The 24,619-nt window shown below is 61.3% G+C and overlaps 1 protein-coding gene across 1 annotated transcript; it reads right to left on the reverse strand.

Moving 5' to 3' along the window:
• Positions 1-708: 708 nt before the first annotated feature.
• Positions 709-15,706, reverse strand: SLC6A19 (solute carrier family 6 member 19). Its single transcript, XM_038583360.1, has 12 exons — positions 15,505-15,706; positions 10,211-10,351; positions 9,640-9,777; positions 8,375-8,556; positions 8,164-8,274; positions 7,812-7,924; positions 6,370-6,498; positions 6,129-6,285; positions 4,372-4,576; positions 4,116-4,275; positions 2,703-2,865; positions 709-2,526 (listed from the first exon to the last, which is right to left on the reverse strand). Exons 1-12 carry the CDS (start codon positions 15,704-15,706, stop codon positions 2,323-2,325), a joined length of 1,905 nt encoding a protein of 634 aa, XP_038439288.1. The 3' UTR covers positions 709-2,322.
• Between the last annotated feature and the right edge of the window lie 8,913 nt (positions 15,707-24,619).

Here is a 24,619-nt window from a genome sequence, read left to right on the forward strand (position 1 = left end):
AGGGTGGGGGCCTGTGTTCCAGAGGGGCTCCTGGTGGGGCAGGAGGCAGGGGCAGGGGCAGGGGTGGGAAGGGCTTCTTCTTTTCCTCCCAGTACCCACTGGCACCCTCTGGCAGCAGGTGGACAGCAAGAGACCCTTGGCCACAGGGGAGGGTTGGACTCAGCCAGGGCAGGGGATGTGTGCATGTCCCCTCCGCATGGGGTCCTCCTTCGGTGGGTTGGAGCGTGATGGACTGATGAGTGGACTCAGCTTGGGCCACCCAGAGGGCCTCCTGTACCCATTGACGCCCAGGGGATGCTTCCAGGACAGCCTGGGGCCCCGGAGTGAAATTCCGACTTCCCGGGATGGGGTCTTACACGGGCCCAAACACATGGGTCCCAGACACGGGGGCCCTGGTGGACACACCTCCAGTGATTCTTTCTTGGGTGAGACAGGAATGTGACAAACGGAGGGCAGGGGTGCAGCCCCCAGACCAGCAGACCTGACCTCACCAGGGCACACAGCCCAAGTCCAAGGCCCACCCACCACCTGCTTGTCGTGGGGCCTCAGGCCACGCCCAGAGCTCCTTGGACATGGCAACCTCATGTCACGACTTCTGCAGAGGGAACCCCCCTCCCCCCGACCAGAGCAACAGTCCCACACTGCCCTGAGCCACCAGGGCCCTGCTGTTCACGCGTCCCTCTGCATTTAGACAACATTTAGGCCAAGCCTATGAAACAGTGATTTATTTAGACAAGTACACATTACACCCACAAATACAGCAGGCTTGTGAAACAGGTGCTCATGGGGGGACAGAGGGACTGACTGAGCCCCCGGGCCACACACCTCAGGCTCCTCTACATGTGACTGGGAGGGCAACGTGTCCACAGGGTGCCAGTCCTGTTCTGTGGGGGTGCTTTGGGGAGAGGAGGGCAGAGGCTGTAGTGATGCAGATGGGGGCTCCCGGGCAGGCACACGCCATCATGGCCCTGTGGGGTGCTGGGAGCTCCCTGAGGTCTCTGCAGATCACGTCACCGCAGGATGGAAGGCAGTGGGATGGGGACAGGAAGCCAGGCATCCAAGTAGGGGGGACATTGCTCCAAGACCCACCCTCCACTCAGGTCCTCACCCCTGCCGAGGGGATTCTCAGAAAGTCCAGCTTAACTTAAACTTCCAGATTTTTCCATGGAGAGTGAAGGTGAGGTCATTAAAAAAACCACCCCATGTGCCAAGTGACTTTGGCCGAGATCAGCTGTCAAATCCCAGAAAACAGGCCTTCCCATGATGGGGAGGGAAGAGCAGGTGCCAGCCTTCACTGAGGGGCGCCGAGCTGATGGGCTTCCCTGGCCCTGATGTGCTGGGGACACGTGGCCTGTCCTCCGTGGTGGCTGTGGCCGAGTTACCCTATAACCCATCTTTTCCAGCACTTGGCTAAAAATTCATGCAGTGAATGCCTTGGTGAGAAAACCTGGGTCTGAGTGTTCCCCTATGTGCGCGGCTGGGTGCAATGATTAACCGGCCGGCCTCACTGAGCCAGCGTCCTGCCAAGGCCCGGAGCCCTTCCCCGACGGGCAGGCGGACGGACCCCGGAGGGACCCCGCCAACTGTTCCGGAACTCACAGCCCTGGGGCTTGAGAAGAGCGGTCCTCATGGTGGGGTGCCCGTGCCCCGCCTTCCCGTGAGCTACCTGGTCAAGGGTCCATAGCAAGGGGGAGGGGGAGCGGCAAGGAGCCTGGTTCTGAGGGGCCGATGGAGCATCAGGCTCCCGTCTCCCATGGGGCGAGCACCTAGGGCGCGGCCTCCCCAGGCACTGCAGCCTCGAGCGCGTGCTTGGAGCGTGTGTGGGTGCGCAGGACCCAAGCAGGGTTGGCCCTGGATGGCAGCACCTGCCCCACCACATTCGTGACCAGGGCCAGTGAGCGGGCACCAGGCCCTGTGTGGCAGGCATGTGTGCACATGTACAGGTGTGCACACATGGACGCATGGCTGTGTATGCACATATACACACATGTATGCACACACATGCCCAGCACATGTATACAATACACACACATATCATAGCCATGCCCACCATGTACTCGTGCACATGTATACACACATACTGAGACATGACACACACACTTGTGCAATGCACACACGTATGTGCTCACATGTTTGCACATAAATCCACCCACATGCACACATATATATGCATACATGTACACACACATGCATACACACCCACACATATATAGACACACATGTATGCATGCACTTTCACAATATATACACCCGTGTGCACATGTGCACACACCCTCACAGACCCTCCCCGACACCAACAGCTGCACCTGCTGGGCCGGCCGCTCAGTACTTCAGGTCCCCGTTGATGGAGGTCGTGGACGGCCCGCTGACCAGTCCCTGTTGGTCCCCTGACCCCTGGCAGCGGTTCCTGATGAGCTTGTAGATGGCAAAGCCGGGGATGACCAGGCAGGGCACCCCAGCCACGATGACCACCACGGCGTATACCCAGCCCGGGTACGGGACCTTCTGGGATTTGGGAAATTCCTCCTGGGGAGAGGGCAGTGGTGGGAGGCCGTGTGTCCAGCCAGCAGGGTCTCCCTGGGGCAGACGCCCCTCCCCCATGGGTCACCTCTTGGCCCCCCAGGGCACAGGACCCCCGCTGCCCCTTCCTTGCAGCCCCTCCCCCACAGCCCATCCCCCCAGCCCACAGCCCCACAACTCACATAGGAGGGGTCCCAGACGCTGTATATCAGCTCCTCTTTGACCTTGACCACGAAGAAGAACAGGAAGATGACCAGCATGAGCAGCGGGCTGACCACTCTCCACATGACTTGCCAGAAGATGTTGGGCTTGTGGCCAATCATAAACTCGATGTCTCTGTTGAACCTGGACACAGCAGGAAGGAAGCCATCACCGGGGGACAGCGACAGGCCTGTGGTCCCATCGAGGCAGGGTGTCCGGCCTGTCCAGCCCAGACACACCATCTGCAGTGCCACAGCCTCTACAAGAACCCCGTTGGTGCACCAGCAGCCACCTCTGGGGGCCTGCGGGCCCTCTGCTGCCCTGAGGGGCCACTGCCCAGGGCTCCAGCCCATAAACTCGCCACATGGGGTTCTGGGTGGGCATCACGCAGAGCTGGGGTCAGTGCTCCTGGGGACGGAGGGCCCCGACCTGGACAGCTCCATCATCTCCTGCCCATCCGGGCCGGACTGTCTCCTGCACCACAGTCCCCTGTCTGTAGAAGTTGGCATGGAGCATGCAGACCATGGCCATGAGCTGCCCAGGACCACAGAGAACCCAGAGGACACTTGTGGGAAGGTACTGACACCCAGGCCTTGTCCGCAGGCTGGACCCAGCAGGGCCAGAGAAGGCCGTGGTGTGCCCTATGCCCAGGACTTGTCCTCCCTGTAGCACGTGGCATGATATCCCCACCAGCGTCTGGCTTCAAACTGTCCCGGGGTGGTCACAGATGGCCGAGCCCTCATTGGGACAGTCACAGGCCCGCATCAGAACTGGTGGCTTGGTGTACAGCAACTGTCTTTCTCCATGTAGCTGGCGTGGCGACAGCTGGTCTGCAAGGGCTCCTTGGTCGCACCGCCCCCAGCTTGCAGTGTGCTGCAGAGACCTGCACTCATGCAGGGAGCTCTTGCGGGTCCGGAGGAGGCATCCCAAGTCAGCGCTCCTCCAAGGGCTGGTGCGTGTTTCACGGTGACAGACGCAGGCAGGAGGTGTCTGAGGCCCTGGGAGCCCAGCCCAGCTCCCAGCGAGAGCCCAGGGGCCAGGTTTCACGTCCACATGGCGCAGCTTTGCTTCTGACACTTGGGTTATGAATGTTTTAAATCACGTGGTCAGACCCAAGGGTCTGTGTTTTCCTTTGTGGTTGCTGTTTCCTCTCCTCCCACCCCCAGATTGCACAGCCCGCAAGTGCTCATCTCTGCAGGGTCTGGAAGCTTCTGGAAGCTGGGGGGAGTGCCGTGTGGATTGCTCTGGCATCTGGTGGGCATCGGTCCGCGGCGCGTCTGCTCCGCCCTCAGCCCCGTTCAGCCCTGCACCACGGTGCACCCGCCTCACCCTGCCCCAGGTGCGGCCCCACTCACCCTGGCGGGAGCCTCCTGCCACCATGGCCTCCCTCCTACCTGTCAATGCCGTACACGTAGACGACCGCAAACATCTCGCAGAAGGCGATGATGAGCAGGGGGATGGAGCCGGCGTAGCTGTCCAGCAGGGACAGCCAGTACTGGCCAGAGTTCAGCGTGAAGATGAAGGCGATCAGGTAGGTCCCCAGGCAGATGAGGCCTGCGGGTCAGAGAACACGGCCGCTGCCCAGCCAGGCCCTGCGTCCCCACCGTAGCCACACCCGGAGGCGGTCCTCGCGGCCCTGGCCCCACACACCTGTGAGCAGCTCTTTGGGCCACTTTTTAGGGATGATCTTGAGGTCCTGCAGGGGCACGACCACGCCCTCCATGTTCCCAAACATTGACGACAGGCCGAGGCAGAAGAGCATGATGAAGAAGAGAACGGACCACAGCGGCGACACGGGCATCCTGGTGATGGCCTCTGTGAAGACGATGAAGGCCAGCCCCGTGCCCTCCACACCCTGCAGGGTTGCAGGCAGGTGCGTCACAAGGGCACACGTCCCCGAGGGCCCGCTCCTTCCCCACCCCTCACTGGGCGCCACCCCCTCCCCCGCCGAACCCCGACCCTGCAAGGACAGCGCCGAGCTGAGCCATTTGAGGAAATAACCAGAATTCTCTGTTAGGCTCGACTGTATTTTTAAAAGCTGAACTGGTTTGACAGCCAGGAAGTGGATCTCACTGTTGGGGGGCAGTCGGAGCCCCAAGCTGCCCAGACAGACATGCAACAGACAAGGACATCGTCTGCTCGCTGACGGCTGGGCTCGGAGCTCAGGGTGACCCCAGCGAGGCCTGAGCCAGTGCCCGGAGTGGAGGCCCCGGACCTGAGCCCATGGGCCTGCCAGAGCGGCCGCGGGGGGATGTGTGCTCCCACGGGCTGGCAGCTACAGAGGCACCAGGTGGGCAGGGTCGGCGGGGCCTCGGCTGTAGCCCCTCCCTTCCACTGTTCCCGCCACTGGGCTGAGGGGCTAAGTCAGGGCGCCCAGGCCCAGCGCTCCCTGTGGGGCATCAGCCCCAGTCCCGGGGACCCCCTCAGAAGTCAGGGATCCCAAAGCAACGTCACAGCATTTACAGGAGTTTGCGTGGAGATGGGCTCTGCCTTCTGCACACAAACGCCTCCCGGGGGGGCAGTGAGAGAGCAAGGAATTTAAGAGGAGGCTGTCGTGAACGGCAGCAGTGCATCGGCGCGTCCACACAGAGGAGCTGCACATGCCCACGTGGACGGAGGAGGAGCGAGAGGGGCACCTTGTGGTGACCAGGCGGGGCCGGCCAACCCAGGGACACAAACTCTCCATTTGCTGGTGGCAGAAGCGCCTGCCTGGTGGCCTGGGACATGCCCTGCGTGCCTGACCCTCCGTTAGCTCGCTTCCAGAAGAGCAGGAATTCTGGGGCCACCCTGCCCCTTGTCCTGCGCTGCACCATGGGGGACAGACTGGGCAAGAGGACCCTCTGGTGCCCCTGCTCTGTTGGCGGGGCTCGCTCTCTGCACACCTCACTCCTGCGGGGCCAGGTACCACATGTCCTTGGGCCACCGTGCCCGGCCCTGAAAACGTGCAACTTGTCCTCTCCAAATATTGCATGGCTCCAAATAAGAAAAGTGCAAGATGAACATTAGTAGATGTCGGCCGTAAATCTTAACAGGAGGCAACATCTCTGATCGTGACACTTGGCATTCAGAAATGTCCGTGCAACAGAGGACGATTTGCAGCTACATGGTGACCTGCACCATGGCAGCTGAGAAATGTCTGCCAGCCTGACATAATGCGTGCCAGCATGGCGACACGAGGTTGAGGGCATGGCTCTGATGACTTGGGGGAGTTACAGCAAACATGGACGTGGGGGCGTTTGCATGCGTTTGACACGAGGCTCTGCAGCGCCTGGAACCCCCAGTGGGCACAGAGGGGCCAGGCCCATCAGAACTCAGCTTGCAGGGAAGCTTGGGGCCCACCCAGTGGAGTCCTTCACCTCTCCCCCCGCCTACTCCTGAATCACAAGAGCGCCACCCAAAGGACCGACCTCTGAGAGGAACGTGTTAATGTCGCAGGTCTGGAAGCTCAGCTTTGCAAAGGCCTCGGGGTAGGTGTTGTTGTACCAACGCTGCACCTCTGCGAAGTTCTCCTGTGTCACGTTGCCCTCAGGCAGGTCAAACCCATTGATGAGCGTCAGGATGTTCCTGGGAAGACAGGGGGGCTGGCTGCAGGCCTGGTGGACTCGCCGGAGGTGACATGCAAGCTCCCAAGGCAGGCAGGCCACCTACATGCTGAAGCAGTCGTCGAAGCGCTCGGTGGCACGGAAGCCGATGATGGAGTAGACCACGGTGGCCGCGTACACTGACGTGAAGCCGTTGATGATGGACACGATCAACGAGTCCATCTCACAGTTATTGCTGCCGTGAGAGTGGCATCCAGTCACCGCTGGCCAGGGCCGCCCACCGGGCCCAAGTCAGCACCCTGCGAGGCCAGGCAAGGGGCACCCCTGCGAGGCCGGGCACGGGGCTCCAGCGGCTCAGCCAGGAGGTCACAGCCATGGGGGATGCAGCAGGCCCACGGCCCGCCCCGCTCCGCCCTTCCCATCACTTCCCCAGGCCCCTGATGTGCTGGCCCTGGAGACCCTGAGTCCAGCCCCCGCTCCCCCGGGCGTGAGGCTTCGAGGAGGCAGGCCAAGTCAGGACCCCCCATCTCCACCTGGACCTCCACCTCCACCCACCCCGCCACCCTGCCCGCTGAGGCCAACATCCCCTTTCCCGATGCTTCCGGTGGCTGGCATGAGAAAGTGGGAGGACAACAGGTGTTGGCAGGGGTGTGGAGGGAATGGGCCTGCTGCAGGGCTGGGGGGACATGAAATGGGGTGGCTTCTGTGGAAAGTGCCTCCTCAAGCCCCTAACCCCATAGCAGACCTGCCCCGTCACCCGGGCGCAGGGAAGGCAGGTCCGCACCAGAGCTCGGACACTAATGTTCATGGTGGCGTGTGCGCAGAATGTGGAAACAGCTCACATGTCTGTCATGGAAGGACGCGGTGCGGCCCGTCCACACCCAGATATTGCTCGGCCCGTCACAAGCTGCGGCAGGGTGGGGGCGAGGGATCCCGTGGGACGGCGGTGTGGGCTGGGCCCAGAGCTGGCGCCGGCCCCCCGGGCAGGCAGAAGCACCACCAGCTGGCGTGCACTCAGCAGGCAGTGGCCACAGGTGGAAGCACCTGCCTCCAGGTCCATCCTCGGCTGCCTCCCGTCCCTGCTCCCCCCAGCACCACGGCCAGAGGATGAGCCCCCACCTGGCCCTGCACCCTCCACGTCTGCTCACACGGCTCATTTGCCTCTCTGCTGGACCACAGTCCTGGTGCATTGGGTGGGAAACGAGGAGGCACCTCTCTCTCTATGGGCCCAACTCTATGGGCGGAGGCCCTGGCCCCTTCCATGTGGGTGTCGGTTGGGGGGGGCCGACAAGGCCGGTACTTCTGGGGTCCTGGGTGCCGGGGTGCCACGGGGGGTGGGTGGAGTGGGGGGTGAGCAGCAGGGCTCACTCTCGCTGGGGTGGAGGTGCCCGGGACAGGCCAGGTTGTAAATGGGTCTCCCTGGGGGTGGGAGGCTCGTGAAAGCCCCCCCGAAGCATCACCCCACCTCTTTGCGCCCATCAGCAGGGCCACCCATCATCCATCCACCCCTCGCGGTAGGGAGGCTGAGGCACGTGGCGCCACACTCACTGCACGGAGTTGTAGCTGGAGAAGGAGATGAGGCCCCCGAAGGCCAGTGAGAAGGAGTAGAAGACCTGGGCCCCCGCGTCCAGCCAGGTGACCGGGTTGGCCAACTCCGTGACCTGCAGCCAGACAGAGACCTCAGCAGCGCTCTCTAGGACGGGGGTGGGTGGGGGTGGGGGGGGACACACAGCCTGGTGACAGCTGCTGACGCATGTCCTGGTGATGGCCACCCTCTGTGCACATGGCCACAGTCCAGCCAGCAGGTCGGGTGCGCAGACTCCCAGGGGCCCAGGGCTGGCCGTCCCCTACCTGGCCTCCCCCGTGCCCTCCCACCCCGGGGCGACCTCGGGAGACTCACGTTGGGCGTGAAGAGGAACACAATGCCATTGGTGGCTCCCTTCAGCGTCAGGCCCCGGATGAGGAAGATGGTTAGGACGATGTAGGGCAGCGTCGAGGTGATGTACACGGCCTGTGGACACAGCAGGTGTGGGACCAGGGGCAGGCGGGGTCGTGCCCCTCACAGCTGGCTGAGGGCCCGGCGGCCCGGGTACTGCCACCCCCGCCAGCACCTTCCCGGTGGTCTCAATGCCGCGAATGGTGCACACGTAGAGGACGCTCCAAGCACAGGTGAGACAGAGCAGGATCCACCACTGTATAGAGCCGGAGTCGCTGATGGAGGTGGAGATGTTGAGGGTCTCCCGGTACCAGAAGTAGTCCACGGAGGAGCTGCGGGCACACTCGTCCACGTAGCCTGCAGGTGGGCATCCGCACACGTCAGATTGGGTCGCGCAGTGTGAGCAAGGTGGGGGAACGAGAGCCCGGGGCCCAAGCCACAGGACACACGGGCTGTGCTTTTGACACGTCGACAACAGGGATGTGGTGCATGTACATGTGTGTGCACACACATGCTCGTGCACAGCTGCACCTGTGCACACACACATGCACATAAGCATGCCCACACACGGTGCACATGCACATGAATATGAGTGTACCTGCACACAAACATGACTCACGTGCACATGCATACCCACACACTGTGTACAGGTGGGGCATGCACCCCAGGCCTCGACTGCCTGCCTTCTTCCTCTTGCCCCTGCCACAGTTCTCACAAGGGACCCCAGACTTAGCGGGGGCCCACTCCCACCCCCAGGAATGGTGTTCAACCTCCCGTGTCCTCCTCATGTGGGCCCTGGGGCCCTGGGGGCCCTTCCAGGCAGCCTGACACCCTGCCAAGGGGAAGCAGTCTAGTCCTGACAGGCCCCCATGCCGTCCTCAGAGAGGGGGTGGTGCCCCGAATGGTCCCCAAGGGCAGAGGGCTCTGTCCCCTGCTGACCTCGAGGGGCCCATGTGGCCGGCCCTGACGCCGGCACCTCTGGGGGGATCCTGCAGCAAACCACACTGGCCACTCTGCTGTTGGACCGTCACCGACACCACATCCACGCCCTGATGCCCAGCCAAGCAGAGGGTGAGGAAGGCAGGGGGTGCGCGGGGAGCAGGATGCTGCCCCAGAGGGTCAGGAGCAGCTCCCCAGAAGCCCTGCACAGGACCTGGAGGCCCAGCGGGTGGGGCCCTCTCCCCTTCCCCTCCCTCTCCGGCCGTCAGTAGCACCGGGCGGCCACCGTCCTGGGAGGGAAGCCAGCATCTCTAAGGGCTTTCCGCCCTCACTGTGACTGCTTTTAATGCCCTGTTGTCTCATCTGTGCTGTTTTCTCCAAACCCGAGCTACCGTCATCCGGAATTTGGAAAATCAGAGGGCAGCTATTTGTGGACAGTCAGCCCGCACAGCCCGTGTGGATCCCTAGCCCCCCCGGCCCCCGGCCGCGCCAAGGCCTCACCTGTCCGGTTGGCATTGAGCGGGCACTCACTCCAGGGCAGAGGGTCCTCAAAGGAGTTGAAGAAATACCACATGACCCAGGCGATGATGGTGTTGTAGTAGAGGCCCACCATGAAGGACACAAACATGGAGGCGATGCCTGGGGGAGCCAGACCGTCACTGCTCAGGACTGGGGGACACTGCTGAGGCGAGGGGTCAGCTCTGGGGTGAGGGGGTCAGTGCGGGGGAGGGGTCAACACTGGAAGGAACCTCAGTGGTCAGTGCCCCTCCTGGTCTGTCTGGAGCAGGGGTCCTGCTCTCCCCGTGTGTCTATGCCCTCCCATCTACCGGTCACCTGGGACTCAGGACCGCCTCTGCTGCCCTGCAGGTCCCTGGTGGCTGGCAGTGACCGGGCCTGGACCAGCGGGTCCCTGAGATCCTAAGAAAGGGCTCGCACAGGCCTGGGGGGTAGAGCCCTGGGCCCCACCCCTGGCTGAACTCAGGCAGAGAGAACAGAGAAGGAAGGAGGGGGCGCTTGCTGGCTGCCCTGGCAACCCTGGCAACCCAGGCTCCCGCCAGGTTAGGACACGCACCTACACCCTTCAGGGCCGGGTGGATGGAGCTCCAGACGCCCACGCTCCCCTTCCGCAGCCTCTGCCCGATGGCGAACTCCAGGTGCAGCAGGGGGATGCCCTCCACGACCAGCAGGATGAGGAACGGAATCATAAAGGCCCCTGCGTGGGAAGATGGCAGTTGTGTGGACAGGGGACAGCACCCGGGAGGGCAAAAGCCACCTCTGGGGACACAGGTGTTTGTCGAAACACTCGCAGAATGGTGGCACCAGCTGTGCTGACCTCACCACGGAGGAGGCCAGCGCCCTGATGGCTACAGGCACCATTTCACATGGAGCTGCCCTGCACCGAGCCCCAACGGTGGCATCCGTGTGTCGTGCACAGCAGCTCTTGGGAATTAGCGGAGGTGTCCCTGTGCCGGGCGGAGTACAGGGGGCAGGACGGCCTCCATTCGGAGGTCTGGAAGGGTCATAGGGGAGGGGTCACGGGAGCCCGGGGTCCAGAGGTCGTCCAGGTCGTGCACCAGGGTCTGTCCACCTGAGCCTTGGGAAGCCAGCCAGGACGCACTGAGAAGGACCTCTCATGGCCCTGGCCAGGGGCCGTGAGCACACGACAGGATGTGGGGACCGCCCCCGGGGCCGTGGGACAGGCTTCACCATCAGCGCGGGGTCACCAGGACCCTGGTGGTATCACGGGCCCTCCTGGCTTCAGGGCCACCAGGAAACCAAGGAGGCTCTCCGGGCGCGGCCGTGCAGCACAGTGCCGAGCGTGACCCCGCAGAGGTTCCAGGAGGCTGGGAGCGCGGGGCCAGGATGCAGCCCTGCTGCCGAGACCTGACACGCTTACTGCCTCAGGACCGACGGGTGGATCTGGGTGCCCATGTGCTGGCCGTGGGCGCTGGCTCCCTGGACCCCCGTGGGCCGAGACCACTGACCTGGGATGCTTTCTCGCCGGGTGCTCCTCGGGCCCTGCTGATGGGGGTGAGGGCCAGCGGTGAGCCTGCGGGGTGCCAGTACCTGCCCTTTGCCCACTGCTCCTCACCCTGCTGGGCCAGGGGTCTGCCCACAAGGGCCACACAGCCCAGCCCAGCCCACTCTGAACCCCATTCCCTGCCCCTGGGCCCTTTCTCCCCCTGTTCTCCCAGCCCCTGGCCCGGAGCCACACCGTCTCCTCCTCCTTCACTTCCACCCCGTCCCTCCCACGCCCACACCTCCACGGGCGACCATCATGTCCGTGTGTGCCGCTCTTCGGATCAGGGGGGCTCAGACCCTGGTCTAGAGGTCGGGGTGGGGATCAGGAGGGGGCGCTGCAGGTGCAGGTGTGTGCATGTGTCCAGGCACAGGGGTCTGAGTGTCCGTGTGTACATGTGCATGGGTACGTGTGCCTGTACGGGTATGTCTGTGCGAGCATCCCTGGGTGTGTGACTATGTGTGTGTGTGTGTGAGCATGAGAACAAAAGCCCTCTCTTTTCCGTCCCTCCATGTGTCCTCCTGCCTCTCTGTCTGTGGGGTTTTCCAGGGATAGGCTCTGGAGGCTGGGGTCAGTGTTCAGGAATGCACAGGGTGTGGTGTGAGGGGGTGTGAAGCTGGAGTGACCGTGACAGGAGAGCAAGCTCGGGTACCAGGGAAGAAAGAGCCACCAGCCAGAGTCTCTGGGGGTGGGGGTGCAGCCCGGGCCCCTCCATCCCACCGGCACCTGCTCACTGAGTCACCGTGTCAGCGAGGAATGTGGAAGTGAGAAAAGACTTGCCTCCCTAATCTCCTTCAGGGCTGGATTTGAAAACTTTTGAGCAAAACCACCAAGAAAACAAGTCCATTCTGGCACAGACTTTGCAAACATCCTTCAATTGCATCCCCTTTCCTCGTGATACCAGGCTCCGTCTCCAGCAGGAGACTCCTCTTCATGCTCTGAAACCCCACCTGGGCAGCCCCTCTTTGGGGAAGCGTCTGCACTGCCTGTGCTCCTGGCACCCTGGCTCACATGAGCTCCTCCGCGCCACCAGGCCAGCGGGTCCCTGTGCGTCAGGCTCGGCCTCAGGGAGCAGCGGTGCCATGAGGGCCTCACAGGAACCAGGACAACCCCCAGAGTGAGTCCCAGCCGTGGGGGCGGGTGGGTCCACCCAAGCCAACGGGACCTCGGCCCCTTGTCCTTCCCAGGGAGGAGCGTGTTCTCAAGCAACACCAAGTGCTCTTTGCAGATCAAGGCCCAGGAACGCCCGACTTTCTTTCTAAAACCCGGAGACTCCCTCCCACGGGTAGAGGTACAGGAAGCGGGGAAGGAGGAAGGAGCGTGGCCAGCAGGTACCGTGGCGCCTGGATGTGGTTCCAAAGGTCCCAGGAGACGGGCCTCCCGCGACTGCCCAGGCGCCGGCACCGGTGCACACACAGGCAGAAGGGGGGCGGGAGGGGAGGACGGCGCCCGCGGGACACAGGCCCGGAGGCCCGCGACGGTCCCGTTCTCTCTGAGGAGCTGGGAAGCAGGGCAGGGTGCACAGGCCTTCTGCCCGCAAAGCGGGTTCCCGGCCAGACAAGTATCCGCGAGGCTCCGCAGACTCCCGGGAGCCCTAACTGTGTTAATAGGGGGCGGGCGTATCACAAAGCCTCGGTGGGCTGCGCGGGCGGGTTGGGTTTTGGGTTGCTGGATCTGGAACTGGTCCCTGGGCTTGCGTGTGGGACAAGGAGCACACGTGCTGTGGGGCCGGCCTCCCGGGGCACATGCCACCTTCCCCAGATGCCCGCTGCTGGGCCTGGTCCCTCCACAGCCCCTTTCCTCAGTTCCCTAAAAGCAGGTGAGGACGACTGCCCACCCCCCAGCCCAGGGCCTTCCCACCTCCTGCCTGCCGTCCAGACCAGACAGGACAGTGGTGAGACTCCCAAGCCAAGGAGAAGTCGCCCAGATGCTGCAGAGCCATCTTGTATATGGACAAACTGCCCCCGCTGGGCCTGGGCCACCCGCTGTCCTCCCTTCAAGCTGCTTCTCTGGTCTGAGGGGTCCCAGTCCGCACACGGAGGGCCCCACCGTGCCGGCAGGGGTGGCCAGAGGAGACACCCAGGGGCAGGGACGGCTTGTCCGGGGTCTGGAGGTCATGACCCCAGGAGTGGAGCCACCTGGGACCCACGTTCCTGAGGGCCCTCCTTGTCAGGGGCCTGCACCCTCGACCCACACCCAGGCCCCTTTGAGGCCTGGAAGGCTCTGCCCACATGACCCTTGCCACCTCTTCCCCAACCCTGGGGCATACCCAGCCCACAGGCACACCCGTCAGCAGGGGAGACAGGGATCCCACACACAGGCCTGTGCAGCAGCAAGGATGGGGCCTCAGGGGCGGGGGGTGTGTGCCTGGAGCTCATTGCCCATTGGCTGTCATACTTAAGGCTGCAAGTGTGTAGATCTGTGGCAGGCCGGCCACCCGGAGCCTGCCCTCTGCAAGGGGGTGGGGACCCAGACACGGCCCCAGGGAGCCAGTGCGGAGCCACCATGGCCAAGGCATGGAAGGACAATGTTATCTGAGCTCACAGGGAAGAACCTCCCAAAGCGAAGTGGCCGGGAGATGCGCCCAGAAAGCCTGTGGCCAGGTGGTGGGAGTTTGGGAGAAGGGATGGGGCAAATCCTAACGCCAGCTTGGGGTCCTCTGGTTCACCTGTCCCCGCCCATCATCCCCTGCCTAGGACCACACCCTAGGTTTCCTCCCAAATCAGAAGGACCTCCTGCGTCCCTTCCCTATTCCCACCCTATTCCCACTGCCATCCCCTCCCCTCCCCTCCCATTCCTCCCAGGAACTCTCAGGCTCTGCTGACAGGGTGGAGCCTCCCGGCAGAGACGCAGCTGTCCTCTCGAGGACAGTCCCATCAGTCCACAGTGTCTGGGGGCAAGGTTCCCCCACTGCCTCCTTGGATTCGTAGCGAGTGTGGCTGCACCTGAAAGCCCCCATTCCTCACGGTGAGTTCTGTGAGGGGCCCCATGGCCTCTGGTCTAGGGTTTACCTGGCCAACTGCCCTGGTCAGTAGCACTGAAGACTTTAAAGTCCCTCTCAGCATGGTCCTGGGCAATCCTGGGGGCTCCACTGGTGCCTCTTGCCCTCCGCTCAGGGGACCAGCATCTGCTCTCCACCCACCAAGTGGGTCCATCCCTAGTGGCCCCTGGGGCCATGCAGAGCACCAGGATGCCAACGCAGGGGTGCAGCTGGCCCCTAGCCCAGCCAGCAGGCTTTGCCCACCCCTGGGGTAGAGAGCATGTCTGCCCTGGGCAGAGCTCCCAGTTGGAACTGAGCAGGGGTAGAGGGGGCAGGGAGAGGCTGGGACCCTCCCCTAGGACTACAGAAGGAAGGGGCGGCTGAGGGCAGACTCATGGACATCAGGGGCTCCAGTGCTGGAGACCCTCCTCCACCCCACGCCCCCCAGCTTCCAGGAACGCAGGTGGGACCAGGGGCTTGCAAGGCCCTGCTTCCCAGACTGGGGAGATCAAGCCCTGGGAAATTCAGGACTGGCAATTTGACCCAGAAACAAGCGTTTCTGCTTTTCCTTGAGGACACTTTTATACCACGAAGCCCAGGTGAGGCTGCAGGTCCCTCGGACTCAGAAGGAGAATGAGCCCTTGTCACTCACATCCCTGGAGTGCCTGCCCCTCTGCAGAGCCCACCCTGCTCCAGGTGGCCGCACCCCTCCCCCCCGGGACACGTGGGGGCTCCATCCCCGTAGCCCATGGGCACTGGGAGGGTGAGTGGGGGGACGAGGCCACTGGGCAGAGACCCAGCAGCACTGGGGGACCTGCAGACGGGGACGGGGGCTCGACCTGTGGAAGAGGGGAGACCCTTGGGTTGGGCGTGAGGCCTTTGGAGGCCTCTGGAGGGGGCAGGGTGGGCTGAGGCCAGGGCGCCCTTCTGTGGGTCGCCCGCTGCTATGCAGCCCCTTCCTCTGACCACACAGGAATGTGGTGCCCGCCTCTGGGCTTAGGACCTGGCTGAAGCACAGGGAGGGCCTCGTGGTGGACCTGAGGAGGGCTGGGCTCACGGTCTCTGCCACGGCTCCATCCAAAGGAGTGGCCGGCTCTTCTCGGACCCCCACACCCGAGCGGGCTCCCCAACGCTTGGACACTTGGATGCGGGTGTCAGGGCAGCACACATCTGTCCCCACACGCCACAAGCAGGAGCAGTGCCGTGTAGGGGCCTGAACTACATCCAGCCCTGCCCCCGGTGCAGACGTGGAGGCTTGGGGTGCTCCGAGGGAAGGCACCAACATGTGCACCAGGAGTGATGGGGCCCTGGGGGGGGGGGGTCTTGCGCACCCAAGCCCCAGCCTGCCTTCCACGCCGCAGCCTACCTCCACCATGGCTCTGGCACAGGTAGGGGAAGCGCCACACGTTGCCCAGGCCCACGCAGAAGCCCACGCAGGTGAGCATGTACTGAGCCTTGTTGTCCCACTTGGGCCGGGAGCTGGCCTCTTCCTTCTCGATGTTTTCTAGCTGGTCCAGGGATGGGATCCGGTCCTCCAGGCCGGGATTGGGCAGCACGAGCCTCACCATGGTGGTCGCCAGGCAGGTCCCTCACAGCAGAGGCAGGCCAGGAACCAGAGGGTGAGTGACCACGGGCCCAGAGCCCCAGCACTTTATAGGGAACCTTTGGCACCTTGCCCCAGGCACCTGGCGTCAGCAGATCTGGAGGCGAGTCCGCCCCAACTGTTAATGCCTTATCTGCAGAGGCGCCGCAGACCCTCAGAGGCTGCTCCGCAGGCGCTGGCCAGCCCCTCCCGCTGAGCAAACGCCATGTCGGCCAGCTCCCACCCCCGAGGGTGCTCCCAGGCCAGACCCCCCACCCCTGCTCTGATAGCCCTGCCCTGCTCTGCAGGACACTGCTCCTCCCTAGACCCTTGGATGCTCAGCTCACTGTCCCCCCTCCCAGCACATGGGGCCCAGGAGCAGCCCCGACCCCAGTCCCAGGTGGGGGCTGATAGCCCACTGCCCCCCTCACGCCAGCCCTGGAGCTGCCTGGACCCCGCCTGGCCCACGCTATAGGCTCTAAATAGCCCCCCAGAGCGGCTTGAGTCTCGTCAGAGCTCCTTCAGGTGTGGGACCTCTAGGCTGGGCCCATGAGACCCAGAATGGCCTCCAGGGCACATGAGCCCATGGCTGTTCCCTGTTTCCAGAGGCGTCGTCTGAGCCGAGTGGTGGGTCAGCAATGGGAATCAGGGTCCCTGCCCCCCAGGACTGAATGGTCAGGCAGGGGACACAGGGAAACCAACAGCACGTGCAGAGAGCAAGGTTGCCCCACTTGCTGCCCTTGGGGCTGAGGAGGGTGGGGGGCAGGACGGGACGGCAGCGGGGAGACTGGAAGAGAACCCCACCCGGGGTTCATGTCTGAGCAGACGGAAGGCAGAGCAGGGACTTTGGGGCAGTGTGCATGCAGGGAGGGGTCTATGTCTGTCCCTGCTCTGCACCCCTGCCCCGCGGTCCTGAGCCTGCCGGTCCTGCCCCCACTGGCTGCCTTTCCTCTAGTCAGTGGCAGAGCCTCTGAGTCCCCGCCTGGGGACTTTCCCTGGGTGACGCCATTCGCCGCCTTCCTCTGGCCTTCAGGGTCAGCTGTGCACAGAGCCCTCCCCGACGGGCTGCTCGCTGACCTCCCTGCCCACCTGTCCTGCCCCCGGGACGGGCTCTGTCATTGTGACTCCTTATCTGTCTTCCTGGGGACCTGCGCTCTGGACAATAATGTCCCCAAGGCCGGCACGGTCTGTCCTGACCCCGACCCCACCCCATGAGATGAGAATGGTTCACACTGACCTTCGCGGAACAATCCAGGGAGGGCGGGGAGGGTCACTCAGGAGCCGACCTTTGCTCCTAAGACAGGGGAGCTGGGGAAGGGTGGGGGCCGGAAGGGATAGATCCGGTTAGAATTTAGGGGTGTCTAGTTCCTGAGGTGAGAGGGCAGGGCAGGCCGGCAGCAGTCATGGCACAGAGATGGAGGGAGAGACAGGGAGAGATAGAGATAGAGACAGAGACCAAAGGAGAGACAGAGATGGAGAGAGAGACAGAGGGACACAGGGATGGAGGGAGAGATAGAGACAGAGACGGAGGAGAGATAGAGGGAGAGACAGAGATGGAGGAAGAGAGGGACACAGAGAGAGAAGAAGAGATAGGAGAGAAGTGGCCCAGGCTGGCCCAGGCCGAGGGCTGGGGAACCAGGGAAAATCTGGAGACGGGGACCATGAGGGCCTGTGGGGTGAGGAGTCTGGAACCTGGGGTTAGCTGGGGCACGGCCCGGGCCTCTATCCCGGGTGCGAGCAGAGTGGGAGCCCCTCCCCACAGGACGCAGAGGCAGGAATCCAGGTGTGGGGAGGATCCCTGGCCCACTGCAGGCCCTGCCCTGGGGTATAGCTGGGCCGTCCTCTGGGTGGCTCTCTCTGGAAGCTTCTGCAGGAGTCCTGACCTGGTCCACCCTCCCTGCAGCAGCCAAGCCCCCGCCCTGGCCAAGCCTCCCGGGCTCTGAGGCCCAGCTCCCACGTGGGTAGGACACGGATCGTAGGATGCAGCTCCCAACTGCTTCCCAGGAATGTTATCCGGAAAGGGTACCTGAGCAGACCAGGGTCTTGGCGACAGGCAGGGGCCGCCGCCAGGGTCCTCTGGGTTCCATCGAGACCCACAGCAAAGCTGTGCTTCCTCACGAGCCCATGGGGGTCCCAGTGGAGTGCCAATGAGGCTGATGCCCTGTGACGCTGCCACGGTGTCTGGGGGTGACCCCCATGACCTGCATTCCTAGGCAGGGGCCGATCACAGGTGCAGGAGGCAGGACAGAGGGCCCCCACAGTCCCATTGCACTCCCCTGCTCCCTCCTGCGTGTCTAAGGGCAATGGCCTCAGCGGCCAGAACGTCCCACCTGATCTGCCTTGACCTCACCTTGTCTCCCCCGCTCTGGCCCGAGGTCCCCTTGGTCACCCCTGTGCAGCAGGCCACATGTGCCCAGGGCCTTTGCCCCTGCCTGCTCCTCCTGCGCCCACCAGGCTGCCATCCCCCCTGCATCCCACTCGTGACCTCAGCCCTCCCAGCACAGGGGCCTGCCGCCCCGCCCGCCCCCCCCCGCCACTTCTGTTCCCCTTCTCTTTTCCTTTCCCTATTTCATAGCATCACTTCTTTCTAACGTGTGTGCGGTTTATTGGGTTACATGTTGAACTTGTCTCCTCCCACTGGAGGTGAGATCCACATGCAGAGTCTGCTCCTGCTCGCTGACCAGGCCCAGGGCCCTACGAGGGTACCTGATGCCTCCAACACTCTCAGCATCGACCCAGTGAGGGTTCCCCACCCCTGGGGCCCATGGTGCCGCCCCTAGATGGGCATGTCCTGGGAGGCAGTGAGACAGATGCCTGGGCCAGCCCTCCCAGCTCTACATGCCAGGGCAGCTGCCCGGGGACCACAGGAGCCCCCACACCGCACACCAGGGTGGCTCCCTTCAGAAATGCCAGGTAGTTCAGGTGAATGATGAATGGACTCAACAAGACTTTGCTTTTACTATGACTGTGATTACAGATGGAAAGACTGAGGCTACCTCCCCACCCTGTCCTGGATCCTGGGGTCTGAAAAATGACAGCCCCACATGGGGTGGCACGGGGCCTGGAGGGCCTCCATCCAAGCCAGACAGGTGATGGGGGCACATTGTCAACAGTGGCAGTCGCTCACGACGGACATGTGTCCCAGGCCGGTGAGGACCCTGGAGTGGAGTCCTTGTCGGTGACAGTGATGGCACTTAGGCCCCGTCCTCGACCCCTGCCTTCACCCACCATTGCCATAGCAATACTTTTCACACAACAAATACATGTTCAGTAAGCAGTTTACGAGTTTTCAGGCACAGACGACAGAGATGGGCTCACAGCTGTCACATAGTCCTGCAGCTGTAGTGTGGACACCGAGTGGGAGGCCCTGGCCTGCATGGATCCACCAGTATGGAGTGTTGGACACGCATGTGACACGACACGGACGCACTTTCTCTTCTTTGTGATGTTCTTGGCATCGTCTCTCTAACTGACTTTCTCGTGCAAATACGAACAGAATACACGTACCACGCAGAAGATGCACGAATCAACTGTGTCGTCGGTAAGGCTTCCAGTCAACGGTAGGTGACTGGTAGGATTTTAGGAAGTCAGGTTATACGTGGGATTTCTTTCTTTTTTAAAAAGATTTTATTTTATTTATTCACAAGAGACACAGAGAGAGGCAAAGACACAGGCAGAGAGAGAGAAGCAGGTTCCTTGCGGGGATCCCGATGTGGGACTCGATCCCAGGACCCCGGGATCAGGCCCTGAGCTCGAGATGCTTAACTGCTGAGCCACCCAGGCATCCCTACACGTGGGATTTCTATGGTGCAGGAACTGTGCCCCCAACCCTCACGTTCCAGCCTCACCTATATGAGTGCATGTGTGTGCGCAAGTGACACATGCACACTCACTGCTTGAAATTATACTGTCTGTGCATGATTTTAACTTGATTTTATATTTTGAGACTTCTCCCTTTGTTAGATTTAAGATTTTAAACTAAATTTATAATCTTATCTATTTTATTTTTTATTAGTTCTTACTAAACTTTTCTTGCAAATGCCAATTTTGATGTGAAACATGGAAAGTATTCAGTGCGTTGGGCATACCGTAATTTATTGTAGAAAATTTCCCTAATGCGGCTCATCTCTGCTGTTTTCCCTTGTTCCCATGATCAATGTGTCTGTATGCACATCTGTTACCACTTTATTGGTTAATGTATGTCCACTAAGTGGACGCACAGAACATTCTAGAACCCCCGCGTCCCCAGCACCCTCCCCCAGAGAAACCACACTGCAGTTCTGAAACGACACCGTGCCAACCACACAGTGTGTCCCTCCCGAGGCGCCGCGCGGGATCCCGGGGGCGAAGCTACCCTCCTGCGAGACTGTGTGCGGTTATCACGATAGCCGCCGCCGGGAAGTCAGTTCCGGCCTCCTGGTGGCTCGAGTGGTGGTCGCATGGAGAGGACTCAGCCCTCCCTCCCTGCACCTGGCCTGGCGTCCTTGGCCTCCACGTGTGGCCACTGTCCCAGCGCCCGAGGAGCAGCCTTGGTTTTCACTTGCCTTCCCTGCTGGCCGGACACGGAGCTCCATCCTGGGTGGACGGCCCTGGCTAGCCTCCCTCGGCCCACCCCTCCCTGGCCTCTCCACCAGGAGGCTAACCCTTCTTGTCAGTCTTCAGGGCGACTTGGAACATTCTGGAACACAGGCCTCCTGCGCGCTTCGCCCCTCGCCGCCGCTGACCTTCCCAGGCTGTCGCTGGCACCTGCCACCACCAGCAGCTCTCTACCGCCCGCCCTGACACAGTCTGCCTGCCTCCAGGTCGCGCAGATGCCCTCACGTTTTCTTCTAGGAGCATTAGGGTTTTGCCTCAGACGACGAAGCCAACCACCCACTTGGAGCTGCTGTGCACGGTGTGAGGCAGTGGACTCTCCAGATGACGCAGGACCGTTGGCCCCAAAGGTGGCCTGCCCCGAGGTCCGCAAACCTGCTGCTCATCGCGTGCCCCTCTGTGCGGGGCACTCAGCTTCTCGCTCATTCTTGGTGGGTGCGTGCCTCACTCCTGGGGCTTCGAGGTAAGTGTCCCGATTCTGTTCCTCGGGTGGTGTACTCCTCACAGGGGCAAGAACACCCCGCTGCCCCCGCTGCACTGAGGGGTCCTGCTCCTGTTCCGTCGCCGCTCCCCGACCTAGAGCAATCCCAACGCCCGACTCCCTGTTTCCAGCACGCTCTGCAGGGCTTCAGAATGTTGTCACAGCTCTGCTCCCTTCAGCTGCGGACCCCGCCCCACCTTGAGGTTACTTTTCTTATTACGAATGGGTGTAAACCTTCTGAAATGCTTTTCTACATTTTTTAGGTGATTATGAACTGTTCTCCATTGTCTTACCGCGGTAATTACATAGCTTGATTTTTAAACATGAAACAATCTTGGGTCCTTGGAATGATCCGAACCATCCACTATGTGCCCGTTCGTATCATTAGATTTGGGTGGACACAGATTAATTTGGAGTTTTTACATCTGTTCCTTGACCATGTGAGTCAATCCACAGTCCAACTCTGCATCTAGGGCAGATGGCCATGTGGGAATGAGGGGGCCGGAGCCTGTGTCGCCAATGCAGACAGACCCTGAATTGCTCCGTGGAAATGCTGAGCGTCACGCCCACGGGCAGAGCCAAGAGGAGCCCTCACTGCACTAACAATAGAAGTTTTCACTTAAAAATCTTTGCTAATTTCATGCTTTTAACAACATGTACTTAACAGACCAGAGGGCTTATTGAAGCCTTTATGGAGTGGATTTGATCCTTAATCAATTTTGTGGTTTTGTCTCTCTGGTTTTATTTCAACAGATTACACATTCCACATTAAATATTGTTTTCACTTTAGTCTTAGAAGAGGATGCCACGCCTTTTAGATCAATGGAGAGTGGGTGAGGTCTCTTCACGTGCAGGGCAGGGAGCCAAGGTGAGGGGCCCTGCTCTTGGTACGTCCCCTGGGGCATAGGACAGCACCCCAAAGCACTGGGGGCAAAAGGCATGGCATGGGGATTGGTTATTAGTGACACACACCCAGCTCTTAAAGTTCTCCGAACTGAGGACGGGCACAGCAGGTGTGCAGGTGACAGTCGGCACAGCAGGTAAGGGGGTGAGGGTGGGCACCGTAGGTGACGGGGCGCCCAGCAGGTAAAGGTGAGCACAGTAGATGATGGTGGGCCCAGCAGGTGAGCAGGGAGGGTGAGCCCAGCAGGTGAGGGCGGGCCCTGGGTTGTCCCGTGATCTCCAGAGTCATTAACCTTTGTCTTAATGGGGGCGGTTTGTTTTCATGAAGGAGCCAAGTTACTGAGTAGTCAGAAGTCATGGGAAGGGATGTTTGGTGCCACCCCACCCCGCCCCCAAGCCTGCATTCATGGACTTCTGGGCCCTGACTTAAGTTCCAAGGGTTATCTTCACCCCGTGGGAGTCCACTCTGGTCTTCTACCTATATTTCCTCTGCTCCTGTCTTCCCAGGGAGGAGGGGGAGCAGAGCACTCCCTGCAGGGGCAGGAGGCCACAGAGCGAGGCAGAACAGAGGGCTGGTGCCCAGCTGTCTCGTGCTCATTGGTAGAAGGCTCCATGCTCCAAACGCCAGGCTCACAGGGAGTAGGGACACCCAGGCCCCCACCTCCGGTGTCGCTCACCAGGGAGCTGGCTGGCGCGGTCACTCGCACTGGCCCGGTGGGAGGCCAGAGTCACCTGGAGACCCATCCCTGCCTGTTTGTTGACTGCTGGGTTATCAAGACAGCCAGCTGTTACTGACCTGGCTCTTTGAGGAAATCCCCTGGGGACTGGGGATCGGCTGGGAGGGTGTGATTCTGGGCCTGTTGTGATAAGAGCTGTTCTGGAGCCCCTGGGAGCAGTGGGCGGAGCACAGACTGGCCTGTCTGGTGCACAGACCCCCGGGGGATGCCTGGGGAAGGCAAGGCCTATGGCTGGAAGCCCAGGGTCCAGCACGCAGAGCCCTCCCCATCGTGTGGCACAGTTGGAAACAGCGGACAGGCATTGGGTTAAAGGTCTGAGGTCGTTTTGTCAGGGAACAGTAGCAGGTGCAGTGGACACTTTGAGAGCTACAGTGGTTATGAAAGTGACACATTTTTGTCACATAGTTGGAAGAGATGATACACGCACACAGATGGTAGATCTATTCTGACTGCCCTGGGGGGAGGGGGGCTGGCACTCTCTGCTTCAGATACGTGTGCATCCCCTCCATCCAGCTCACAGCACGCAACTCTGCAGAGGAGACACGTTCCAATGTACCTGTGTTTCTACTGTTGGGCAGTTATGTCATTCTGGATGTTACTGTAATGTTGCTGCAATAAACATCTTCGTTTAAATACCCATTACCAAAAAAAAAAAAAAAATACCCATTACCCATCTTTGAACTTCTGGGACAGCGTTTTCTAGAAGGGGCTTATTAGATTGAAGCCTATGAGAACTACTTTCTGGAAAGATCTTGAAGCAAGAGCATCCATTTCTCTAGCCTTGTTGGAAGCACCAGGTATTGTTTTAATCTTTGCCAATTTAATAAGTAGGAATTGGTATCTTATGGTATCTGTTTGTCTGTCTGGTTCTTGCCTGTATTAACATTTTTCATCTATTTCTTTAGCTGTTTGAGGTTTTCATTACCAATTGCAATGCCCCTTTCTCCAGGATGGGGGTGTCTGAACAGTTTTCTGGCTCCTCATGTGTTTGGGCCTCAATCACCTCCTCCCTGTGGGGTCAGATTCTGGGATGGGCCTCTCCTGACCTCTCAGCCCCTGGAGCTGCCAACCCTCTGTGGCTGGTGACCCTGCTCTGGTTCATTTCACTGGGCCAGGCTCTGGGGGAGACACCATCCCTCCGCGAGAAAGCACCCAGAGGCTGGAAGGGTGGGATTCCCAGCTTGCAGATATAGAAGTCCCAAGGGCACCCTGGCTGGAGGTCACTTTGATCAAACCAGGCCCAGAGGGAGGAGATTCTGGGTCTGAGGACCGCAGGAGATATGGAGCTGGAGGCCCAGCCAGATGGTGAGGAGTCCGAAGGATCCCTGCAGGGCTGCATGCCATGGAGGACAGCATGGAAGAAGCTGTGAGAACTATTCAAGGGACCCAGGGAGAGGAGAGACCAGTTAGGGACCCAGGGCCCAGAGAGGGTGGGAGATCAGTTAGGGACCCAGGGCCCAGGGAGGAGGGAGATCAGATAGGGACCCCGGGCCCAGAGAGGGGGAAGATCGTTAGGGACCCAAGGCCCAGAGAGGAGGGAGATCAGTTAGGGACTCAGGGCCCAGGATAGGGAGAATATGGTTAGGGACCCAGGGCCCAGGGAGGGGGGAGATCAGTTTGGGACCCAGAACTCAGGGAGGGGGAAGATGATTAGGGACCCAAGGCCCAGAGAAGGGGGAGATCAGATAGGGACTCAGGGCCTAGGGAGGGGGGAGATTGGTTAGACCATTGGTTAACCCCAAGCAGCACCTACACTCAGGACCGGGATAGAGTGGACCTGGAGGCAGCAGGCAGCAGAGATGGGACTAGGAGCAAGTAGACACCAAGGCTGCGTGAGCCTCCTGCTCCCTTGTCTGCCCCGTGAGGCTGCTGGAACCTGCAGCTGGACTCACAGAGACTAGACAGAGCCTGTGACAGCAGTGTCTGCCTGGGATGCCTTCCGTGGGGAGGACCGGGGAAGCCACAGAGGGCTGAGCCCGAATCAAGGAGGAACTTTACAGCAGCTCTGGCCGTTCATGCTTTACATCAGCTCCTGGAACTTCAAATGAGGCTCAGAGAGGACATTCAGTCTCCAATGTGTGGGATGACATTAGAAGACATGGGGATGGGGGATGGTGGCCCCCAGCCCTGCACCCACTGCTTCCCTCACCCAGAGCCTCTGCAGGAGGGCAGCAGGATTCACCCC

The sequence above is a fragment of the Canis lupus genome, chromosome 34 (assembly GCF_011100685.1).
Source record: "Canis lupus familiaris isolate Mischka breed German Shepherd chromosome 34, alternate assembly UU_Cfam_GSD_1.0, whole genome shotgun sequence".
NCBI lineage: Eukaryota > Metazoa > Chordata > Mammalia > Carnivora > Canidae > Canis > Canis lupus.

Coding starts and splice junctions, on each gene's coding strand:
- SLC6A19 (XM_038583360.1), bottom strand. CDS start 15,706: ATGGTGAGGCTCGTGCTGCCCAATCCCGGCCTGGAGGACCGGATCCCA. Junction 7,925..8,163: donor TGTTCCTCTTCACGCCCAAC/GTGAGTCTCCCG, acceptor GTCTGGCTGCAG/GTCACGGAGTTGGCCAACCC. Junction 2,866..4,115: donor TACGTGTACGGCATTGACAG/GTAGGAGGGAGG, acceptor TGCTGTGTCCAG/GTTCAACAGAGACATCGAGT.